The 23,304-nt window shown below is 43.8% G+C and overlaps 1 protein-coding gene across 2 annotated transcripts in view; it reads left to right on the top strand.

The window, feature by feature from the left end:
- The window catches only part of LOC121532070 (protein inscuteable homolog), a 130,010-nt gene that overhangs the window by 51,403 nt on the left and 55,303 nt on the right, over positions 1–23,304 (top strand). For both annotated transcript variants that reach the window (XM_041837740.2, XM_041837739.2), the window contains exon 2: positions 16,221–16,357. In XM_041837740.2, coding sequence (XP_041693674.1) covers positions 16,239–16,357 — 119 coding nt within the window. In that variant the 5' untranslated portion in view covers positions 16,221–16,238. The remainder of the gene's footprint in view (positions 1–16,220; positions 16,358–23,304) is intronic.

The following is a 23,304-nucleotide window of genomic DNA, read 5'->3' as shown; positions in this document are numbered from 1 at the left end:
TCCGACACTCGTCGGATATGGCAGGGCTTGCAAACTAGTACAGATTACAAAGGGAAGCACAGCCGTGAGCTGCGCAGTGACACGAGCCCACCAGACAAGCTAAATTACTTCTATGCTCGCTTCGAGGCAAGTAACACTGAAACATGCATGAGAGCATCAGCTGTTCCGGACGACTGTGTGATCACGCTCTCCGTAGCTGATGTGAGTAAGACCTTTAAACAGGTCAACATTCACTAGGCCGCAGGGCCAGACGGATTACCAGGACGTGTACTCCGAGCATACGCTGACCAACTGGCAAGTGTCTTCACTGACATTTTCAACCTCTCCCTGTCTGAGTCTGTAATACCAACATGTTTCAAGCAGACCACTAAATGACTACTGACCCGTAGCACTCACGTCTGTAGCCATGAAGTGCTTTGAAAGGCTGGTCATGGCTCGCATCAACACCATTATCCCAGAAACCCTAGACCCACTCCAATTTGCATACCGCCCCAACAGATCCACAGATGATGCAATCTCTATTGCACTCCACACTGACCTTTCACACCTGGACAAAAGGAACACCTATGTGAGAATGCTATTCATTGACTACAGCTCAGCGTTTAACACCATAGTGCCCTCAAAGCTCATCACTAAGCTAAGGACCCTGGGACTAAACACCTCCCTCTGCAGCTGGATCCTGGACTTCCTGAAGGGCCGCCCCCAGGTGGTAAGGGTAAGTAACAACACATCTGCCACGCTGATCCTCAACATGGGGGCCCCTCAGGGGTGCGTGCTCAGTCCCCTCCTGTACTCCCTGTTCACTCATGACTGCATGGCCAGGCACAACTCCAACACCATAATTAAGTTTGCCGATGACACAACAGTGGTAGGCCTGATCACCGACAACGACGAGGGAGGAGGTCAGAGACCTGGCCGTGTGGTGCCAGGACAACAACCTCTCCCTCAACGTGATCAAGACAAAGAAGATGATTGTGGACTACAGGACAAAGAAGAGTACCAAGCACGCCCCCATTCTCATCGACGGGGCTGTAGTGGAGCAGATTGAGAGCTTCAAGTTCCTTGGTGTCCACATCACTAACAAACTAACATGGTCCAAGCATACCAAGACAGTCGTGAAGAGGGCACGACAAAACCTATTCCCCCTAAGGAGACTGAAAATATTTGGCATGCGTCCTCAGATCCTCAAAAGGTTCTACAACTGCACCATCGAGAGCATCCTGACTAGTTGCATCACTGCCTGGTATGGCAACTGCTCGGCCTCCGACCGCAAGGCACAACAGAGGGTAGTGCGAACGGCCCAGTAGATGACTGGGGCCAAGCTTCCTGCCATCCAGGACCTCTATACCAGGCGGTGTCAGAGGAAGGCCCTAAAAATTGTCAAAGACTCCAGCCACCCTGGTCATAGACTGTTCTCTCTTCGCACGGCAAGCGGTACCGTAGCGTCATGTCTAGATCCAAGAGGCTTCTAAACAGCTTCTACCCCTAAGCCATAAGAATCGTTAACATCTAATCAAATGGCTACCCAGACTATTTGCATTGCCCCCCCTTTTACGCTGCTGCTACTCTCTGTTTATTATCTATGCATAGTCACTTTAATAACTCTACCTACTGTACATGTACATATTACCTGAATTACCTCGACTAAACTGTGCCCCCGCACATTGACTCGGTACCGTTACCCCCTGTATATAGCCTTGCTATTGTTATTTTTACTGCTGCTCTTTAATTATTTGTTACTTTTATTTCGTATTATTTTATATTGTATTTTTGTTGTTGATTTTTTGTTGTTGTTGGGTATTCTTTCTTAAAACTGCATTGTTGGTTAAGGGCTTGTAAGTAAGCATTTCACTGTAAGGTCTACACCTGTTGTATTCGGCGCATGTGACAAATAAAATGTCATTTGATTTTAAGTGCAATTTCTTTACATTTTATTTCAGAGTTTCTCTCACAACCCTATTTTCAAATCAGGCGACCCCTAGTTTGGGAAAAAGCTAACTCAAACCTAAAATACCACTGCTAATGTAATCTGGGGAATGCACTACTTTTAGACTCACTTGAGATATCAGCTGGAGGGTATTTTTGATTCTGGAAAGAACCTGTAGATCTTTGCAATATTCTTATACCTAGGGCAGATTGTTTAGTGTACTAGCTAGCCTACTGATTATTTGGTTGTTGACTATTTGGTGTCAATCTGCTTAGCCACCTATAGTGTAGCTAGCACCATTTTTGATATACTGGTTTGTTTCTTTTAACACTGTTTCCACCTGTGGCCACCATGCTGGTGTTTGTATCACTAAACCTTCCATAGTGCTACCGTAGTCTGTTCCAGCAAAGCTAGCTTTTGTTGCTAGCATGCTATAGCTTTTATTAGCTGCCTCAGTCGCTGTGACCAGACTCTGTTAGTGCTGCCCTGTGGGTCTGAGAGGACAGGGCCCACATTGAGACAGCCCACTGTGTGTGGGACTGGAATGCCAGAGCAGAGCTGAGCAGAGCAAGGTTCCGTCATGTTCCCACCACCCACTCAGCCATCCTACCCATCCTTCCCAGGCCTTCCCCTCCCGATGACTGCCCCGTAGCTGAGGTTGTGACCACAGTCTCCTCCTGTGAACCTCCTCTCATAGCTCAATTAGAGGACTGGTAGGACACTATGCCGTCTAGTCGCCCATACTGGGCATATCAGGTCTATTTAAAGGCCAGGGAGGGCAGATGGCTGCACTAGTTAGATACTTCCTGGGAACCCACTCTCCCAAGGGAAAACAGAGCTGTGAGGGATTGGTTTGAGGAATTTGTCTAGTACTACTCTGAACTTCAAGTTTTTTATTAGATGGTAAGTGGGTTTGCTTATTTCTTCTTAAACTACATAGTATCCAGTTTCTTCTTTTATTATATGCTATTTTATTTCCTTTTTTTGCTTTGTGTTTTTGGCTTGTGGACCCGATTGCTGAATCCAGGAAGTGGTTTCATGTAGAAACTGAAAGGGCTTAATGTTCCCCCACAAAGCATTAAAAAGTCTGCAATTATTAAGACCACCGACAATGAGGTCTGCAGACAATGAAATGTTTGTCTGGAACTGTTTACAGTATCTTACACAAAATAAAGGAAAATAGCAACGACTGTGTGGTGTCTCAGTGACTCTGTCAATTGTATGGTAGCTCAGTTTTTAAATAGCCGACATACAGGATTTCTATGGTAATCAGCAGAACCCTACAGTAAGGTTGTAACCTTTTGTGCAGTGTATGTCACATGGTTTGCTACCCCATACTGTTAAGGAATTGAATATTTTGTTGTGAATTAACTAGATGGATCTCATGTACAATGCAGGGGCTGATAATACATGCTGGAGATGGATACTACATTAGACATCACACACACAAAATGCAAGTGCCGCAATAATTTAAAGTGCACACCTGAGGGATTTCCCTCAGCAGTCCTTAGACACACAAGCCACTGGGCGGTTGTTATTCTACCCCACATGTGACATGGCTAAAACAGAAGTGTCCTTTGTTTCTGCACCTGAGCCAGCCACATTCTCCATGGTACAGGCAGGAAGCCATTGGGACACTCAGATTTCCTTCTAGACTTGAAAATAACTCAGAAACATGGTTTCTGAGGAACTTTAGGAAAATACCTCAGCAGCACTTTAATTTGAAGTCAGTAAAATACCTATATGTCAGAGCTTTGACATGTTCTAATAGTACCATGTTGTGCAAGTAACAAATCAAATCACAGTTTATTGGTCATGTACACAATTTTGCAGCGAAATGCTTATGTTTCTAGCTCCAACAGTGCAGCAATATCTAGCAATACAATAACAATACACACATAATCCACAATAACATTTTTAAAAAGAACAAGAAATGAAGACCTATCAGAACGAGGAATGTCAGAGTCCGGAATATAAATATATATATGAATGTGAATGGTGTGTGTATAGACAGTATGGACATTATTTGAATAGAAAAGGTGTGTACAGCAGTAGTTATATAGGATGAGCAATGACTAGAATACAGTATGTACAGTACATAGGCCAGCAGTCTCTAAGGTTCAGGGCACGGTACTGTACTGTATGGTCTCTGCCTTCTAGATGGTAGCGGAGCAACTACAGTGCCTTCAGAAGGTATTCACACCCCTTGCTTTACTTTTCCCTCATTGTGTTTTGTTACAGCCTGAATTTAAAATTCATTAAATTGAGATTTCATGTCACTGGTCTACACACAATACCCCATAATGTCGAAGTGAAATTATATTTTTTTGAAATGTTTACAAATTAATTAAAAATGAAAAGCTGAAATGTCTCAAATCAATAAGTATTCAACCCCTTTGTTATGGCAAGCCTAAATAAGTTCAGGAGTAAAAATGTGCTGAACAACTCACATAATAAGTTGCATGGACTCACTCTGTGAGCAATAATAGTGTTTAACATGATTTTTGAATGACTACCTCATCTCTGTACCCCACACATACAATTATCTGTAAGATCCCTCAGTCGAGCAGTGAATTTCAAACAGATTCAACCACAAAGACCAGGGAGTTTTCCAATGCCTCGCAAAGAAGGGCACCTATTGGTAGATGGGTAAAAATTAAAAAAGCTGACATTGAATATCCCTTTGAGCATGGTGAAGTTATTCATTACACTTTGAATAGTGTATCAATACATCCAGTCACTACAAAGATTTGCAGGCGTCCTTCCTAACTCAGTTGCCTGAGAGGAAGGAAACCACTCAGGGATTTCACCATGAGGCCAATGGTGACTTTAAAACAGTTCGAGTTTAATGGCTGTTATAGGGGAGAACTGAGGATCAACAACATTGTAGTTACTCCACAGTACTAGCCTAACTGACAGAGTGAAAAGAAGGAAGCCTATACAGAATACAATATTCCAAAACATGCATATAAGGCACTAAAGTAAAACTGAAAAGAATGTGGCAAAGAAATTAACTTTATGTCCTGAAAACAAAGCATTATGTTTGGGTCAAATTCAACAGTACCACTGTTAATATTTTCAAGCATGGTGGTGGCTGCATAATGTTATGGGTATGCTTGTCATCGGCAAGGACTAGGGAGTTTTGTTTTTAGGATGAAAATGGAATAGAGCTAAGCACAGGCAAAATCCTTGAGGAAAACATGGTTCAGTCTGCTTTTAAACAGACATTGGGAGACAAATGCACCTTTCAGCAGGACAATAACCTAAAACACAAGACCAACTACCAAGATGACATTAAATATTCCTGATTGGCCTAGTTACAGTTTTGACTTAAATTGAAAATCTATGACAAGGCTTGAACATGGCTGTATAGCAATGATCAACAACCAACTTGACAGAGCTTGAATATATTTTTTAATAATAATGTGCAAATATTGTACAATCCAGATGTGCAAAGCTCTTAGAGACTTACCCAGAAAGACTCACAGCTGTAATCACTGCCAAAGGTGATTCTAACATGTATTGACTCAGGGGTGTGAATACTTATGTAAATTAGATATTTCTGTATTTCATTTCCAATAAATTAACAAAAATGTCTAAAAATAAGTTTTCACTTTGTCATTATGGTCTATTGTGGGTAGATGGGTGAGAAAACACATCTATTTAATCCATTTAGAATTCAGTCTATAATACATCAAAATGGGGAGTAAGTCAAGGGGTGTGAATACTTTCTGAAGGCACTATATGTGGTTGCAACAACCGAGCAGCTATGTGGTAACACATTGAAGGTATACTGCCATCTTCAGTATCATCTCTTTTTTATGTTTATAGAAATGGATCTTATGTTGTATACCAGTATAGTATTTCACTGAAAGACATTTGAAGTTGGACATCATTAAAATATAACGCTTACAATGATTACTCAACAACAATAATTTTAATTTAATACCGGGGCTCAGTACCGCTCTTCAGCAAACCCAAACCCCCTGATGGCGCGGTGCCAAAATATGTTATACCTTGTTCCCTCCTTCAGGGAACAGTAGTTATATTCATAACTGTACGTTCACTTTTAGTCGGTCACTCGGTATCACATACTATGGGGAAATACAATCACACCTCGAGCCGGCTCAGATGGTACCAAACTAGGAGACACAGGTTCCACTGGCTCCAAAAAGAGGTTAAAGAACCACCTTTTTCCCTAATACCCGAGAAGCCTGAACTGTCAGCACCCATTTAGGGAACCAGAACCTGCTGCAACTCGGCTATGCGCACTGACATGCTGCCGCTGCAGCCCAAGTCCATAGACCTCATGGTTCCAAGAACAATACTTACCCTGCGAGCCTGAAATGTCAAAACTCGTACAAGGAACCGCAAGTCCAAAACAACAGAACTCCTGTCGTGACTTGGTAAAGAGTAAACACACGCTGCATAGTATCGACCGGTCGATGAACCAGGCAGGCCAAGGCTCAAACCCACAGGAAACTGTTTTAACCCTGATAATGCGCACTTCGCGCGCTGCCACACCCCAAGACAGCTCAAGGCTCAAATCCACAGGGAACTCTGGTCACCCGAATAAATGCTCAACCTGCGCGCTGCCTAACACCCACTCCCGGACCCAGCCATAAGAACACTTTGAGCCACATTGGGAGCAGTTACATCCAAAGGATAAAACCTCACAAAGGTATGTGGGAAACCCCAACTTGCTGCAGCACAGATATCACCAATCATCATGCCCCTGAACAATGCCGAAGAAGCCGCCACACCCCTAGTGGATTGAGCACACACACCGCTAGGCAACCATTGTCATTTGCTGTCATATGCCAGGGAGATTGCCTCCACAATCCAATGAGAAAGACGCTGCTTAGAAAGCACCCTACCCCAGGCGCGAACTCCAAACAGGAAGGGTGTACTGATAGCTCGTGGATATCCCGAACGCGCTTGGCCGACGCCAAGGCTATTAGCATGGCAGTCTTGTAGGAAAGGACCTTCAGGTCCACAGACTCCAATGGCTCAAATGGAGGCTCACACAATGTCCAGGACCAAAGCCAGGTCCCTGAGGTCAGCGCCATAGGCTTAGACACTGGTCTGAGCCGACGCACGCCTTTCAGGAACTGCACCACCAGAGGATGAGACCCCAGGGTAGAGCCATCATCCCTTCATGACACGCCAAGGTGGCTGCCATATAAACCTTTAATTTGGAAAAAGAAAGGCCCTGCTCAAAAAGTTATTGCAAGAACATCAAAATGTCCACCAAAGAGTTCTGAAAAGGAGAAACTCCTTTAACCTGACACCAAACCTCAAACACGCGCCACTTATAACATTCTCGTAGAGGGCGCATGCGCCGACTGTATATTCGTAATCACTAGCCGTCAAATTCAACCTTTCAGGGGCCAAACTCACAGATCTGCGGTCATGGATGCCAAACTCTCCCATGCGCTGATGACACAGAACCCTCCAAGTGTCCCCGCCCAACAGGTGGATAATCTACGGGAACCAGGGTTGTCTGGGCCAACGAGGAGCCACAAGATTCAATAACAGACCCTCCTGAAGGACCTTCGCCACTGTGGCTTGAATCAGGTCCACCGGAGGAAACGCATAGAGCAGGGTCCGAGGCCACTGATACGCCAAAGCATCCGTTCCCAACGTAGAGCCCAGTAAAATCGCTCATTGAGAAGAACAGACGACAATGCAAGTTTTCTCGTGATGCGTAAAGATTTACTTTGGCTCTGCTGAACCGGTCCCATATCTGGGCAACCTCCTAGGGGTGCAGTCTCCACTCCACAGAGATAGGATCCCCCTGGAAAGTAGATCCGCACTCACGTTGAGAGATCTGGGAAGATACGTTACCCTGAGCGACAGGAAATGCGCTCTGCTCCATACGAGCAGATAACAGGCCAGGTTTAGAAGGGAGGGAGAATGCATCCCCCCCCCACGCCACCACCGTCCTATTGTCGTACCTTACCAACACATGCTGGCCCTCCAACATCAGAAGGAAACGCCTCAGCACCAGAAAAACAGTCAGTAGCTCTAGATAATTTATATGCAGCGCCCCAGAAACTGAATGCGCTGAGCCGGAGTCAAACAACTTTTCTTGTGATTCACTATGAACCCCAGAGACTGAATATGGAAACCAGTGTGGCAGTGTGGAGCTCAACCTGTTCCCTCGACTCTGCTATGACCAGCCAATCGTCCAGATAGGCCAATACGCTGATCCCCTGGCACTGCACAGGTGCCAAAGCCGCCTCCACCACCACAGAAAAGGTGCAGGGCAATAGGGAGAGCCTTAACAGGCGGCTCAACCGTGTGGTTGAGAACATTTTGAAATAATTTTAAATGCAATTAAACACGAATTTTGTTTGGCATATGTTATCATCTCGACCAATTCCATTTAGTAAAGTGATCATGTGGTTTTCATTATCGGACTACAATATTTTTTGAAACACGCATTCAAAGATGGTTGAAAACCAGGAAGAGACACATGAGGCGGCGCACAATTGGCCCAGCGTCGTCTGGGTTAGGGGATGGTTTAGCCGGCTGGGATTTCCTGGGATTTCCTTGTCCCGTCGCACTCTAGCAACTCCTTGTGGCGGGCCGGGCGCCTGCATGCTGACTTCAGTCGCCAGCTGGACGGCGTTTCATCCGACACATTGGTGCGGCTGGTTAAGCGAGCAGTGTGTCAAGAAGCAGTGTGGCTTGGCAGAGTCGTGTTTCGGAGGACGCATGGCTTTCGACCATCGCCTCTCCCGAGTCCGTAGGGGAGTTGCAGCGATGGGACAAGACTGCAACTACCATTTGGGGAGAAAAAGGGATAAAAGTAAAAATAAAAAAAATTGCAAATGTGTACAATTTTGTTGATCTCTAAAGCATAATTAAAGAATGATTCAATTCCTAATGTGTTGTTGTTTTGCAATTTTAGGAATTCTTGTAAAAATATGCTCCACCAGGCGGTTGAATTAATTAAAGGAATGCTATTAAGTCAAAGCTAGTGATAATGGATGATGGAGAAATATTGTTATGGGATATTTTTTGTCTGTGCAAATACAAAATCCTTTCAAATCCATATGATTTCCTGTCTGCCTGTTATCTTCAATACAGTATGTTTCACAATATAATTCAGTACATGTAATTGTACTGGTATTCTAAGCATATAAACTGTAAACACATTAACGTACATGCATTTGAATATTCATATTTTGACACAAATAGGCCTATCTTCCATTATAAGTAAATGAAGCAGACATAATGTAAATTCATGTATAATTTATGAGATAAAAAAAAAGTATATGCAAATTCCAATACAACATTTGTTTACTTTAATTGAGATGTTTGCGATGCGTTATCCATCAAAGTTATCCATCAAAGTTTATGTCAACAAAAAATTCTTAATTTATGGCATATACTGAGGCTAAATACACGTTTTGAAGAAAAATACTTTTTCTGATATTTTTTTCTTCGTGTACCAGTTAAAGGGTTAAAGGCAGGTCCAGAAACTCGTAGGCCACACCCTCGAAATTAAACCTCAAACTTTCTGTGGGGAGGATGTATAGCCACATAAAAATACGCATCCTTCAGATCTATGGACGTGAACTTATCGCTGGGACGCACCGACTGCAATAGCCGGCGAAGTGTGAGCATTTTGAAGTCCAGGATGGGACGCAACCTTCCTTCACTCTTGGGAACTAAGAAGTACTGGCTGTACCAACCACTCTGTACTTTTGGCACGGGGACCACCCGAATAGCCTGCTTTTGAAGGAGAGAGGAAATCTCCTCTCTCAAGACAGGCGCTAGGACCTTGGGGATCACACCCCCTCCACCGGCCTCCAGCTATGGTCGCGAGGTCTGCTTCTTCCCCTGCGCTGCGGAGAATCCGCTTTCACCCCACTCTCCTTCGACCCAGCACGGCGTCTGTGCCAAGATGTCCGCTGCTGCCCAAAAGCACCAAGACGGTAAAAAACTGACCTCTAAGCCGCCCCCTGGAGGAATTCCACTGCGGGAGAGAAGACGGCCAATCCACCCCCAGGTGATGTGCCGCCCTACAACACAGCTCCATCAAAGGCACATTAACCACCAATGGTTCACTCACCCCTGCCGAATCCAAAGCCGGGGCTTTAGGCTGCCCTGGACTGATGTCATCTGATTCATACTCTGAAAACCCTCCAGAGCCAACCAGGGATCGTATACAGTGTATCATCCCTGTAATCCGGACTCTGAACACTGCCAAAGAAACCGGAATGAGTCTCACTCGGCTGGGATGACACTCCTATCAACTGCGACCACCCCTGCTGCTCTCTCCCGGCCTCAGACAACCCTATTCCCGAGGTTGCTTCACTGGAAGACCCTTCGCCAGCAGCCCCAATTTTTCTCACAAAGTCCTAAATGGCAAAATAGACAGCAAAAATAAATCATAAGGAATAAGGTTTGGAAGTGTCTGTCCTATATTTACGAGATATAAGAAAGCTCAGGAAATATGATACTTTTTCTGGACACATATTTAACCCCTTATTTTTGTTGCCACAAAACTGGATGCTACAGACGTTTTTGTGAGGAGACTGATTTTCGGCACATCTCCAGGTTTGACAAACAGCGCTGTAGGTCTGCCACTTTCCACCACAGATACGGATGCGGTGGATTCGTGGCCCATGCAAAAAAACTAATGTTTAGCTTAAACTGACAGATTTTGATGGGGATTCTTTTATTATGTTCATTAGATTGACTCTTAATGATTGTAATCTAGTCATTTTGAACCTCAATGTCGAAACCGGATAAGAACTGTGACTTTTTACTATCAAGAAAGTCTAGCTAGCCAGCTGATTGTTTTATTTTGAATTCCTGCATTGAACACCTGCATTGAAGTGATTCACCTTATCTCCTGGAGGACTACAAAAGACCACAAAGTACAGGAATGGGAGACACTCACATCTTTTAGTCAGGAGGATTCCATCGTAGTTTCAAGAGGAATGGACTTCTTCCACTTTGGAATCCTTCTCCCTCTCTTGCCCCTCTTGCGGCTGAATGTTGTGGTGTTGACCGCAACAATTTAAGAACGTTGCCAAAAAGCCCAGCCATCCCAGCCCACTCCATTCGCCAGTCACCTGGCAATTTTGCTCTTTTTAATACTCATCCCTGAACAACAAAGCCCTACTCATCAGTGACAAATGTATTGATGTTCAGTGCCTAACAGAGACATGGCAACAACCTAATGAATATGACCTGCTTAACCAAGAAACACCATCTGGCTATGTTTACCTTGACAAACCTTGTGCTGTGGGTCGTGGAGGTGGGCTTGCTGTCCTTCATCGGTCTGACTTGAAGATCAAAGTCACATATGTACTGCAGGTAACCTCCTTTGAATGCATAGCCTGTACAATATCTGGCCCTCAACCACTGCTTATAGTCCTCATCTACCGGCCACCTAAAACCTCTACAGTCTTCCTCTCTGAGTTAGCTGAGCTCTCTGTGTCATGCCAAACTATGGTTAGGGGACTTTAACATTAACGTGGACTCTGATGGATGTGCTTTTGCCAGAGACTTTATGGCCCTGTTGGATTGCTTCAACTTTACACAGCATGTAAACTTCCCCACCTATGAAAGAGGCCATGTACCTGACCTTGTGTGCACAACAGGCATGGCTCCCTCCAACCTCTCAGGTCTGGACATACCCATATCTGACCATAAGGCCATATTGTTCAGTGTGCCCGCCCCCATGCTCAAGCCAACCAACAAGTGCACCATCACCTAGAGAAATACAAAAAGGATTAACACAGCTTGGATTGGTGCAATCACATGACACCCCTGAACCTCATGTATCCTCAGTGACTGACCTGGTGGCTCATTATAACAGTGAGCTCTCCTCCCACCTGGATGCTCTGACTCCCCTTAAAACAAGGGTGGTCTCCTTCAACATCCCAGCGCCATTGTACCCTCCTGAGCCGCGTGCCATGAAAGCCATAGAACGACAACTAGAATGGCTCTACAAACGGACAGGGCTTATTGTCCATAAGGAGGCCTAAAAAGACCACATTCACAACTACAAGAACTTACTTGCCACAACCAAATCTGCCTATTTCTCCAACATCATAAGGAATGAACAAGGAAACCCAAGACTGCTCTTCTCAACCATCAACAAACGTATCCGCCCAGTCGTAGTGGGAGGACCACACAACATGTGACTCCAAACTTACTTCGATATGCAAGTTTTTGATGGTTATTATATCAATATTTGCACATAAAAGCGTTTCATTTTTACATTTACATTTTAGTCATTTAGCAGACGCTCTTATCCAGAGCGACTTACAGGAGCAATTAGGGTTAAGTGCCTTGCTCAAGGGCACATCGACATATTTTTCACTTAGTTAGCTCGGGGATTAGAACCAGCGACCTTTCGGTTACTGGCACAACGCTCTTAACCACTAAGCTACCTACCTTTCCACTACCATTTCTCGCATAATTAATTTTACAGACACACAAATATTCCACCTTCTCTAGCATTTGTTTTGTCTAGCATTTGTTTTGTCGACATTTTTGTAAAGTTTATCGACAAATCAGGTCTGTCGTTAAAAAAAATTATCCGACGTACTTTACTCGCATAAAATGTTGAATGAAAACCTGGTTAGTGATGGTATCAGATTTGCCCTCTCTAAGCAGAGTATTGTACTTGTGGTGCCAAGACTGCAGTGGAACAGCACTCACTTTTCTCTCTCTCTCATATTAGATTAGCCTAATTGACTTCTGTCATTCAGCCTCATTTACTGCCTTAAAAAAACATAGCTGATATGGCTGACTTGCTTAAACAACTGTGGTTTCTACTTACAATTGAGATATACAAACTATGGCATAAGGGGACGACGAGCGGATAAGAGGCAATCCGTAATTTAGAATAAGATATTAATGCGCGAGCTAGGATGGACATAGTCAATATAACTATTTGTTCAGCACTTTTGAAATGTACAGCGACAGAATTCAGAACATGGGCCATTCTTACAGTATTCTCCCTGTTCACCAACTCAGAACCGTAGGATAAATAAAAGGGACATATAAACAGACAATGAAAGCTCTTACAATATTCGTTGATGACATTTATCTAAAACAGGCTATAGGCTAAATGTGCACCACCAAGTCAGAACAGTAGGTTATGTTATGAAGTGAAAAGGGAGCAAATTATTAGGGTGAGGCACATGGGCTACTAACAGCTTATGACAAGGATTGAAAAGGATTTGCCAGTAGATTGCCGACTTGATTCATGATGATGACTGCTAGCTAAGATTTTGAAAGTAGGATGTTGACATAATCAGTCCAATCAAAGCTAAGGTAGATATAACGTGATTTGACGTCATTTTATCTGTGGCCAATGACCTTGAGCCTTCTTGGATGGGCACTTCTAATGTACAGTTGAAGTCGGAAGCTTACATACACTTAGGTTGGAGCCATTAAAACTCATTTTTCAACCACTCCACAAATTTCTTTTTAACAAACTATAGTTTTGGCAAGTCGGTTAGGACATCTACTTTGTGCATGACACAAGTAATTTTTCCAACAATTGTTTACAGACAGATTATTTCACTTATAATTCACTGTATCACAATTCCAGTGGATCAGAAGTTTACATACACTAAGTTGACTGTGCCTTTAAACAGCTTGGAAAATTCCAGAAATTGATGTCATGGCTTTAGAAGCTTCTGATAGGCTAATTGACATCATTTGAGTCAATTGGAGGTGTACCTGTGGATGTATTTCAAGGCCTACCTTCAAACTCAGTGCCTCTTTGCTTGACATCATGGGAAAATCAAAAGAAATCAGTCAAGACCTCAGAAAAAGAATTGTAGACCTCCACAAGTCTGGTTCATACTTGGGAGCAATTTCCAAACGCCTGAAGGTACCACGCTCATCTGTACAAACAATAGTACGCAAGTATAAACACCATGGGACCACACAGCCGTCATACCGCTCAGGAAGGAGACGCGTTCTTTCTCCTAGAGATGAACGTACCTTGGTGCGAAAAGTGCAAATCAATCCCAGAACAACAGCAAAGGATCTTGTGAAGATGCTGGAGGAAACAAGTACAAAAGTATCTATAATCACAGTAAAACAAGTCCTATATCGACATAACCTGAAAGGCCGCTCAGCAAGGAAGAAGCCACAAAAAAGCCAGACTACAGTTTGCAATTTCACATGGGGACAAAGATCGTACTTTTTGGAGAAATGTCCTCTGGTCTGATGAAACAAAAATAGAACTGTTTGGCCATAATGACCATCGTTAAGTTTGGAGGAAAAAGGGGGGCTTGGTAGCCGAAGAACACCATCCCAACCATGAAGCACGGGGGTGGCAGCATCATGCTGTCGGGGTGCTTTGCTGCAGGAGGGACTAGTGCACTTCACAAAATAGATGGCATCATGAGGAAGGAAAATTATGTGGATACATTGAAGCAACATCTCAAGACATCAGTCAGGAAGTTAAAGCTTGGTCGCAAATGGTTCTTCCAAATGGACAATGACCCCAAGCATACTTCCAAAGTTGTGGCAAAATGGCTTAAGGACAACAAAGTCAAGGTATTGGAGTGGCCATAACAAAGACCTAACCTCAATCCTATAGAACATTTGTGGGCAGAACTGAATGCTGACTCAGTTACACCAGCTCTGTCAGGAAGAATGGGCCAAAATTTACCCAACTTATTGTGGGAAGGCAATGCTACCAAATACTAATTGAGTGTATGTAAACTTCTGACCCACTGGGAATGTGATTCTCTCTTCTCTCTACTATTATTCTGACATTTCACATTCTTAAAATAAAGTGGTGATCCTAACTGACCTAAGACAGGGCATTTTTACTAGGATTAAATGTCAGGAATTGTGGAAAACTGAGTTTAAATGTATTTGGCTAAGGTGTATGTAAAATTCCGACTTCAACTGTAAGTTTATGGCAGCACCCAAGGGGCTTGAATTTTCGAGCTCTACCCGTACATTTTGCAGTGAAGTACTGTCCCCATGAGTGACAGAACACTGAGCCAATCACGGCGCAATTAGAGAACATTACCAACACCTACGCTCCGTATTTTCCGCTGCCTGCCCCACCACCACAGAAAGCACTGAGATAGGCTGAAACACCTGCATTTTAGAGTTGCCTTACTCAAGAAAGCAAAAAAGAGACCATGTTTGTATGCGGCTTCAATAACTCAATGATTTTTATTTATTTTTTACATTGTTTGCAAACTGATATGTGACACATATTAATTTCAAAATAACATGCAAACAGGTTGGGCTCTATGCCACTAAGCAGCATAACGGCAACAATGACATTGTTCAACAGCCCCTATTCAAATTGGACACACTTATGCATTAATTTCCTGTTTGCCATTTCACACACGTTAAAAGAATACCAGCGGAGCTGTGTATGTTAATTTGTGACGGATGGGAATGAAATAAGTGGTATTTAAGGGGTTATTCACATCTATTGATTCAATAACACTCACCATTTAATAAGGCAAACCGTTGCGGCCAAGCCTGTTCCAGGTCACTGGGCCGGAGAAGTTGGCTATGAGTCTCATATGTAGCTATGTGCTAATCATAGTCCTACAGTAAACATGAAATCTGTAATCATTCCACAGCAGGATGTCATTAACTAAATGGATTATAATATGGAACCGGCCCCCCTCATGCCTTGGCGGGGTTTAAAAATGGACTAATCTAAATGGGATACATCAATAAAAATGTAGAATAAAATTGCAGGCACTTAAGAACTTCAGCTCCCTTGCTTAGGTTCAAAGTGGAGAGTCACTGGCTGGCAGCCAGCCAATAAATTAGAAGATAAGAAATATTATTCCACTGGCACACCGGGGCCTGTAGCTATTTAAAACAAAGGCTTTAGTGATAATTGAATTACTCTGAGAAAAAAACAAGACAAGAATAGAAGGTTTGGATGCAGATCAATAAAGAGAGATTGTAGTGGATACGGTGCCATGGAAACTACACCGCCAAAGAGGCAGTGTGTGTGTGTGTGTGTGTGTGTGTGTGTGTGTGTGTGTGTGTGTGTGTGTGTGTGTGTGTGTGTGTGTGTGTGTGTGTGTGTGCATCAGCGCGTGTGTGCATCGGTCTGTGTATGATTGTGTAAAGTGTTCAGGTCCTTCCATTAAAATGTTTGATTTAGGATTCTAATAAAGTATCAAATTGTGTTCAAGTGGATACATGTTGGAATAAATTGTGTATTACTTACTATATATTACTATATGGTGGAATTGAAAGGAAATAGCAATGTGTGCCTTTGGTTTGTCTAATAATATTCTAATGTTGTTTATTGTAGGTGCTGTGCTGAAGTGGTATGGACACAGATAGAATGGCTAGTCCTCAGAGCTCCAGAATGGCCACTCCTCAGAGCTCCAGAATGGCCACTCCTCAGAGCTCCAGACACAGTAGCTCTGTTTCATCATCTCCAATGAGGTAAGTGCACACGACTCACATGATGCACATATTACATAATAAGCTTTGTCTGTATCTATGGAACTGTCGGCCTCTCATCACAGTCTCATGAGACACACACCAACACACACACAGCTGCGCACACATTCAAGAACGCAAGGACCTACGCATGCATACACAAATACAAACACACACACGCACAATAACACACACATATAGGCTACACAAGGGCACAATAATGTTGTGTACACTGTTGCTACTAATAGTAGTAATACTGGTAATAAAACAACCTCAGACTCAGATCTGTAAATGGGTCTAAAAACACATGGCCTGTGTCCCAAATGGCTCCCTATTCTTTAGAGGGCCCTTGTTAAAAGTAGTGCACTATGTAAGGAACAGAGTGCCATCTGGGACACAGCCATGGTATTTTTCCTGTTGATAATGTGCTGTAATGGTGACAATATGGAGCAGATGTTGATCTCAGGGCACTTCTATTTGAGTGAGGAATAAGGTACACACTGGTAGTGGTGGTGAGATGGTGTCATAACGCAGTCTGCCTGGGTTTGAGAGCGAATGCATCACCGCCCTGCCACTGTTAGTTGTATGGCTTTGGCTGCAATCAGGGTGGGGAGTGTCTCTGAGTTGCCCAAACACACACACACACACAGTCTAGGAATAGACTCAATCCCTCCATGCACGCAAAGACATTCAAATGCACTGCGAGGGCTGTTTTGTGTACTGAAAATTCCAACACATGGCACTCACATACAGACAGTCAGGAATGCACATGAGACATGCTCTCACACAATTACTTTTCAAACAGATTCAAATGAATCACCTACACATGAATCACATACACATGAATCACATACACATATTAATAAAAAAGAACATACACATATGCAGATATCGCAAAAACATCTGCATTTACATAGACATACACTGAAATAAACCCTATAAGTTAACAGAGGACACTACTCCTGCATGCAAACTGTTTGGTTGGTCACCTTCTGCCTTAGGTTCAAGCCTGAACGAGGCCATGTCACGCTAGTCAATGCACTGCAGCCAGGATACCAGCAGTTTCATAATCAGCCAGATGTGCATGTGTGCTCTTTTACAGATGATGTTATGTGTGCTAGCGTGCATAGGCCTACTGTGTGTGTGTGTGTGTGTGTGAGGTGAGAATATGGAGCCCATTCCTGGACTGCATTTTAGAGCTGTCAGTCTGCTCTGCGCTAACGGAAACATCTGGAAGTCAGATGTCTGCCCCATACCTCAGATCCCAATCACTGTCTCTTAGTCTAGGGCAGGGCATTTTTAACTCAATCATCAAAGCACAGCAGGCTAATTAATTGGTATATACAGCCAAGGGTTGCAAAGCTACCGGTAGTTTACCAAAGTTACCGGAGTCTTCAGTAATTTTGGTAATTAAAAGAAATTCTATGGCAATCTATCGTAACTTTAATAATTTATACTTGAATATCTAACTTTTTTTTTTTATTCATAAATGGTATTCATATTGTCCATGAGTTTCTAGTAGATAGACCATATGGTTCAAGAAAAAATTGCCTAATCAACCATTATTTTCAATTTACTCTGCAACTCTTCCAACTATTTACGTTTTCTTTCCAACTGCCACCAGTATGACGCCAAAACATTGACAACAAATAAATACTGACAGTAAAATAAATTAGTTTGTAAAAAAAAAAGAAGATATTTCATGCTGAAACCATCATATTAAACACCAATGGTATTCACTAAGTTGATGGTTTATATTTAGGATAATGTTTTACAGCTTTGTCATTCTATTTTTGAAGTTATAATCATCTTATTTTATTATTTCATATTTTACATGTGATGAGGCTCAAACAAAAGTCCTTGCAGGCAAGATTATAATAACTTGTTCCAAGTAGATGTTTGCTGTGCTAATTCCAAAAAGAGTAAATGTAGAAATATATCCACAGGGAAAAGCCCACTTTGAAAGTAATAAATCAAATCAAATAAAATGTATTTGTCACATGTGCCGAATACAACAGGTGTAGATCTTACAGTGAAATGCTTACTTACAAGCCCTTAGCCAACAATGCAGTTTTAAGAAAAATAAGTGTTAAGTAAAAAATAGATAAGAGTCATTGTGCAGGGGCACAGGTTAGTCGAGGTAATTGAGGTAATATGTACATGTAGCTAGAGTTAAAGTGACTATGCATAGATAATAAACAGAGAGTGGCAGCAGCGTAAAAGAGTCCGGGTAGCCATTTGATTAGCTGTTCAGGAGTCTTATGGCATGGTGGTAGAAGCTGTTAAGAAGCCTTTTGGACCTAGACTTGGCGCTCCGGTAGCAGAGAGAACAGTCTATGACTAGGGTGGCTGGAGTCTTTGACAATTTCTAGGGCCTTCCTCTGACACCGCCTGGTATAGTGGTCCTGAATGGCAGGACCAGGACCTCCCTTTACAACCCTAATACAGCCTGAAACATTTGTGTGCAAAATCGTGTAAATGTTCCTTACAAGCCAGAATGTTGAATAAAATTACATATGAACTTACTCTAGCGGTTGTCTGTGCAGTTTGTCCTTCAGCTGCTCGAACTTTATGACAAAATATCCACAGGAAAGTATTGTTTACCCGACTATTTAGAGAGCCGGGAGGTATATGGTTCTGCTCTGCATCGAGTTAAAGTTAGTTAGATGCTCTACAGATGGTCATACTATCAACAAACTACACTACGTGATCAAAAGTATGTGGACACCTGCTCGTCGAACGTCTCATTCCAAAATCATGGGCATTAATATGGAGTTGGTACCCCCTTTGCTGCTATAACAGCCTCCACTCTTGTGGGAAGGCTTTCCACTAGACGTTGAAACATTGCTGCGGGGATTTGCTTAGATTCAGCCACAAGAGGTCGGCACTGATGTTGGGCGATTAGGCCTGGCTCGCAGTCGGCGTTCCAATTCATCCCAAAGGTGTTCGATGGGGTTGAGTTCAGGGCTCTGTGCAGGCCAGTCAAGCTCATCCACACTGATCTTGACAAACCATTTCTCCTGGCATCCGCCAAACCCAGATTAGTCCGTTGGACTGCCAGATGGTGAAGCGTGATTCATCACTCCAGAGAACGCGTTTCCACTGCTCCAGAGTCCAATGGCGGCGAGCTTTACACCACTCCAGCCGACGCTTGGCATTGCGCATGGTGATCTTAGGCTTGTGTGCGGCTGATCGGTTATGGAAACCCATTTAATTAAGCTCCCAACGAACAGTTCTTGTGCTGACGTTGCTTCCAGAGGCAGTTTGGAAGTCGATAGTGAGTGTTTTGCAACCGAGGACAGACGATTTTTACGCGCTTCAGCACTCTGTGGTCCCGTTCTGGGAGCTTGTGTGGCATACCACTTCACGGCTGAGCCGTTGTTGCTCCTAGACGTTTCCACTTCACAATAACAGCACTTACAGTTGACCGGGGCAGCTCTAGCAGGGCATAAATTTGACGAACTGACTTGTTGGAAAGGTGGCATCCTATGACGATGCCACCTTGAAAGTCACGGAGCTCTTCAGTAAGGCCATTCAACTGACAATGTTTGACTATACAGATTGCATGGCTGTGTGCTCGATTTTATACACCTGTCAACAAAGGATGTGGCTGAAATACCCAAATCCAATAATTTGAAGGGGTGTCCACATACTTTTGTATATATAGTATATCTGTTGATTAGCAACTGCTTGCTAAGGTTACTCTTAGGGTTAGGTTTAGAGAAAGGGTAAGCGTTAAGGTTAGGGTTAGGGTAAGGGTTTAGTTTAGGGTTAGGATAAGGGTAAACGTTAGGGCTATGGTTAGTAGATAGTTAGTTGAAATGTTACTGATAGTCTGTACAGCATCTAAAGATGGACTATCCAAATAAAGTGTTACCCAAGTGGTTTCTTCATCCCTTCCCTTATCACTCATACCTTTCTGTCAATTCCACTCTGCAATGCTACCATAACAGGAAAGACCAGACATTTTTTTGTATTCATATGGAACCTCCCAGCTCAAGCACTGCTATTGTGGCAAATGCTGTTTGCCAATGTAGTGCAAGATTATCCATTCATGTGTATTTAATGTTCTGAACCCAATAGGAATACATTAGCATTCTTGCTTACTACATTTTTCTACATGTTTATTTCTTTGTGTGGGACAAGAGTCTCTTTGTTTCCGTTTCCTCTGCTTCTCCAAAGCCACAACGGCCTGTTCTTCAAAATCTCACAGCTCATTCAGCCTACATTTTCCCTCTGTCCTTTTGAATGTGGTTCTCTTGTGGTATCTGCATAATATTCATATGTGGTGCCAGACATTATATAGTGCCATTCATGCAAACCAGACATTGAAGCACATGTGGGTTCACATGGTACAATAGAGGTTTTCTCATTGGAGACTTAAGTAGAAATACTTTGCTGAGAAGTCTAGAAGCGTTTGCCTCTTTGGCTCCGTCGATTGTACCTACTTGGGGTTGGAACCTTCCAATTGCCATCCCTTTGCTGCCCAGGATGTGATTCAGTTGTTATGCATTCACACAGCACAGCCAAACTAGCAGCTTATGAATTGAATTCAATCTCCAAAGACATTTGAAGATTTACACAGCCCAATGCATCAGTGAGTTACTGTAACATACCAGGTGGAGGTTTCACAAAAGGTAATTGTATTATATAGTCCCATGTGGCTTCCATAGAGCATGGTGCTTGCAATGCGAGTTCCTCCTGCCCAATAACTCACACTGCGCTTGATCGAAGACAGGTGGTCTTCCAAACACCGCTGGGCTTTACTTGTCTGTTTACCGTACAGCGCTTATCGACGAAGCACCCAAGCACCAAATAAGTAGTGATATATACACATAGTCGCAACTACAAAAAGCGTAGCACTGGCGTTGAAAATTGAACGTGTTTTTCTCTCTGTGCTTGAATGTTTTGTCTCTGTGATGCAATTGCGTGACACACAAACAGAGCATCAGTCACACCAGAGAGAATGCTAACGACATGCTAATGCTATGCTAGCACCGGGCAGTGCTTTATTTAGCTCTCAAAACACTGTGACTCAATGATGATGAATTCCCTCAGCGAAAAAAGTTTTGTCTGGTTGGTTGGCCTCCATCACTAGAGGTTGATCTCTCTCTCTCTCTCTCTCTCTCTCTCTCTCTCTCTCTCTCTCTCTCTCTCTCTCTCTCTCTCTCTCTCTCTCTCTCTCTCTCTCTCTCGCTCTCTCTCTCTCTCGCTCTCTCTCTCTCTGCTCTCTCTCGCTCTCTCTCTCTCGCTCGCTCTCTCTCGCTCTCTCGCTCTCTCTCTGCATCTGACGGGTTGTCCCAAGACACTGATGCATCCCTGTCATCATATATGGGCCTCAGCGCAAGTTAAGCTTGTGACGATTGCCAAGAAGCACTACTTTTAGCGAGGAAGCTGAAAGAAGAACCCGCTTTGCATATTTGAAGGATTCTACTTTGGAGAAATATGACACTTTATGTAGAGTGGTGAGAGATAGTTAACATATGGAGAATGGTTAAATTATTGACGTGGCTGGTGTTATACTGTATATTCCTTGTTATATGCATTGACAGATTTTGTGGGTTTGCTATCAAGAGGAAGGCTAGTAGGATATGCTATCCCAAAGAGCAGCCCCACTAAACATTTTCCGACGGCAATGTTTTTTTGTGTGTCTTTTTTGTGTGTTTTTTTAATGCAGTCCAAGGACGTAGATTTCAATGTCCAAGGACGTAGATTTTTGGTCTGGTCCAAACATAGAGGTCTGTAATTGGTTCAGATTTGGTCCAGTCTGGACCAAATCTGAACCAATCACACATAGACATCTATATTTCAAATTTGGACAGCACAGTACAGTACAGCAGAGCACAGCAGAGTAAATTAAAGTAGAGTACAGTACAGTAGAGTAGAGTGCAGTATAATACAGTAGAGCACAGTAAAGTAAAGTATAGTGTACTGTCACAGCGACGTGTATGCGGTAGGCGAAGTCAAGAGCAGGACACCGAGCTACTGGCAGAAACTTTACTGGATTCAGTGCAAAATACAAAGTACACTGGCAACCTCAAACAGCGAGGGAAATAACAAGACCCGCACACATGGGCAACTGCCGCAAAGACCAAAACAATAACGCACAATACACAATGAGAAACAGAGGGTTATAAAGGGAACACAATAAAACATAATGGGAAACAGGTGTAAACAATAAACACCAAACAAGACAAACACCGAAACATCGATCGGCAGCAGCTAGTACTCCGGGGACGACGAACGCCGAAGCCTGCCCGAGCAAGGAGGAGGAGCAGCCTCATCTGAATCCGTGACAGTACCCCCCTTGACGCGCGGCTCCAGCCGTGCGCCGACCCCGGCCTCGGGGACGGCCAGGAGGACGCGGAGCAGGGCGAGTCGGATGACTCCGGTGGAAATCCTCAACATGGAGGGATCTAGGATGTCCCTCCTAGGGACCCAGCACCGTTCCTCCAGACCGTACCCCTCCCACTCCACGAGATACTGCAGGCCCCCCATCCGATGCCTCGAATCCAAAATGGAACGGACTGAGTACGCCGGAGCCCCCTCGATGTCCAGCGGGGGCGGAGGAGCCTCTCGTACCTCACTCTCCTGGAGTGGACCAGCTACTACCGGCCTGAGGAGAGACACATGGAACGAGGGGTTAATGCGGCAATTAATGGGCAGTTGTAACTTATAACATACCTCGTTCAATCTCCTCAGGACTTTAAATGGCCCCACAAACTGCCGACCCAGCTTCCGGCAGGGCAGGCGAAGGGGCAGGTTTCGGGTCGAGAGCCAGACCCGATCTCCCGGTGCATACACCGGAGCCTCACTGCGGTGGCGATCGGCGCTCGCCTTTTGCCACCTGATCGCTCGCTGTAGATGGACATGCGCAGCGTTCCAGGTTTCCTCCGAGCGCCAAAACCACTCGTCCACCGCAGGGGCTTCGATCTGGCTCTGATGCCAAG

This window comes from Coregonus clupeaformis, chromosome 19 (assembly GCF_020615455.1).
Source record: "Coregonus clupeaformis isolate EN_2021a chromosome 19, ASM2061545v1, whole genome shotgun sequence".
NCBI classification, from domain to species: domain Eukaryota; kingdom Metazoa; phylum Chordata; class Actinopteri; order Salmoniformes; family Salmonidae; genus Coregonus; species Coregonus clupeaformis.
This window is presented reverse-complemented; position numbering and strand designations above follow the sequence as displayed.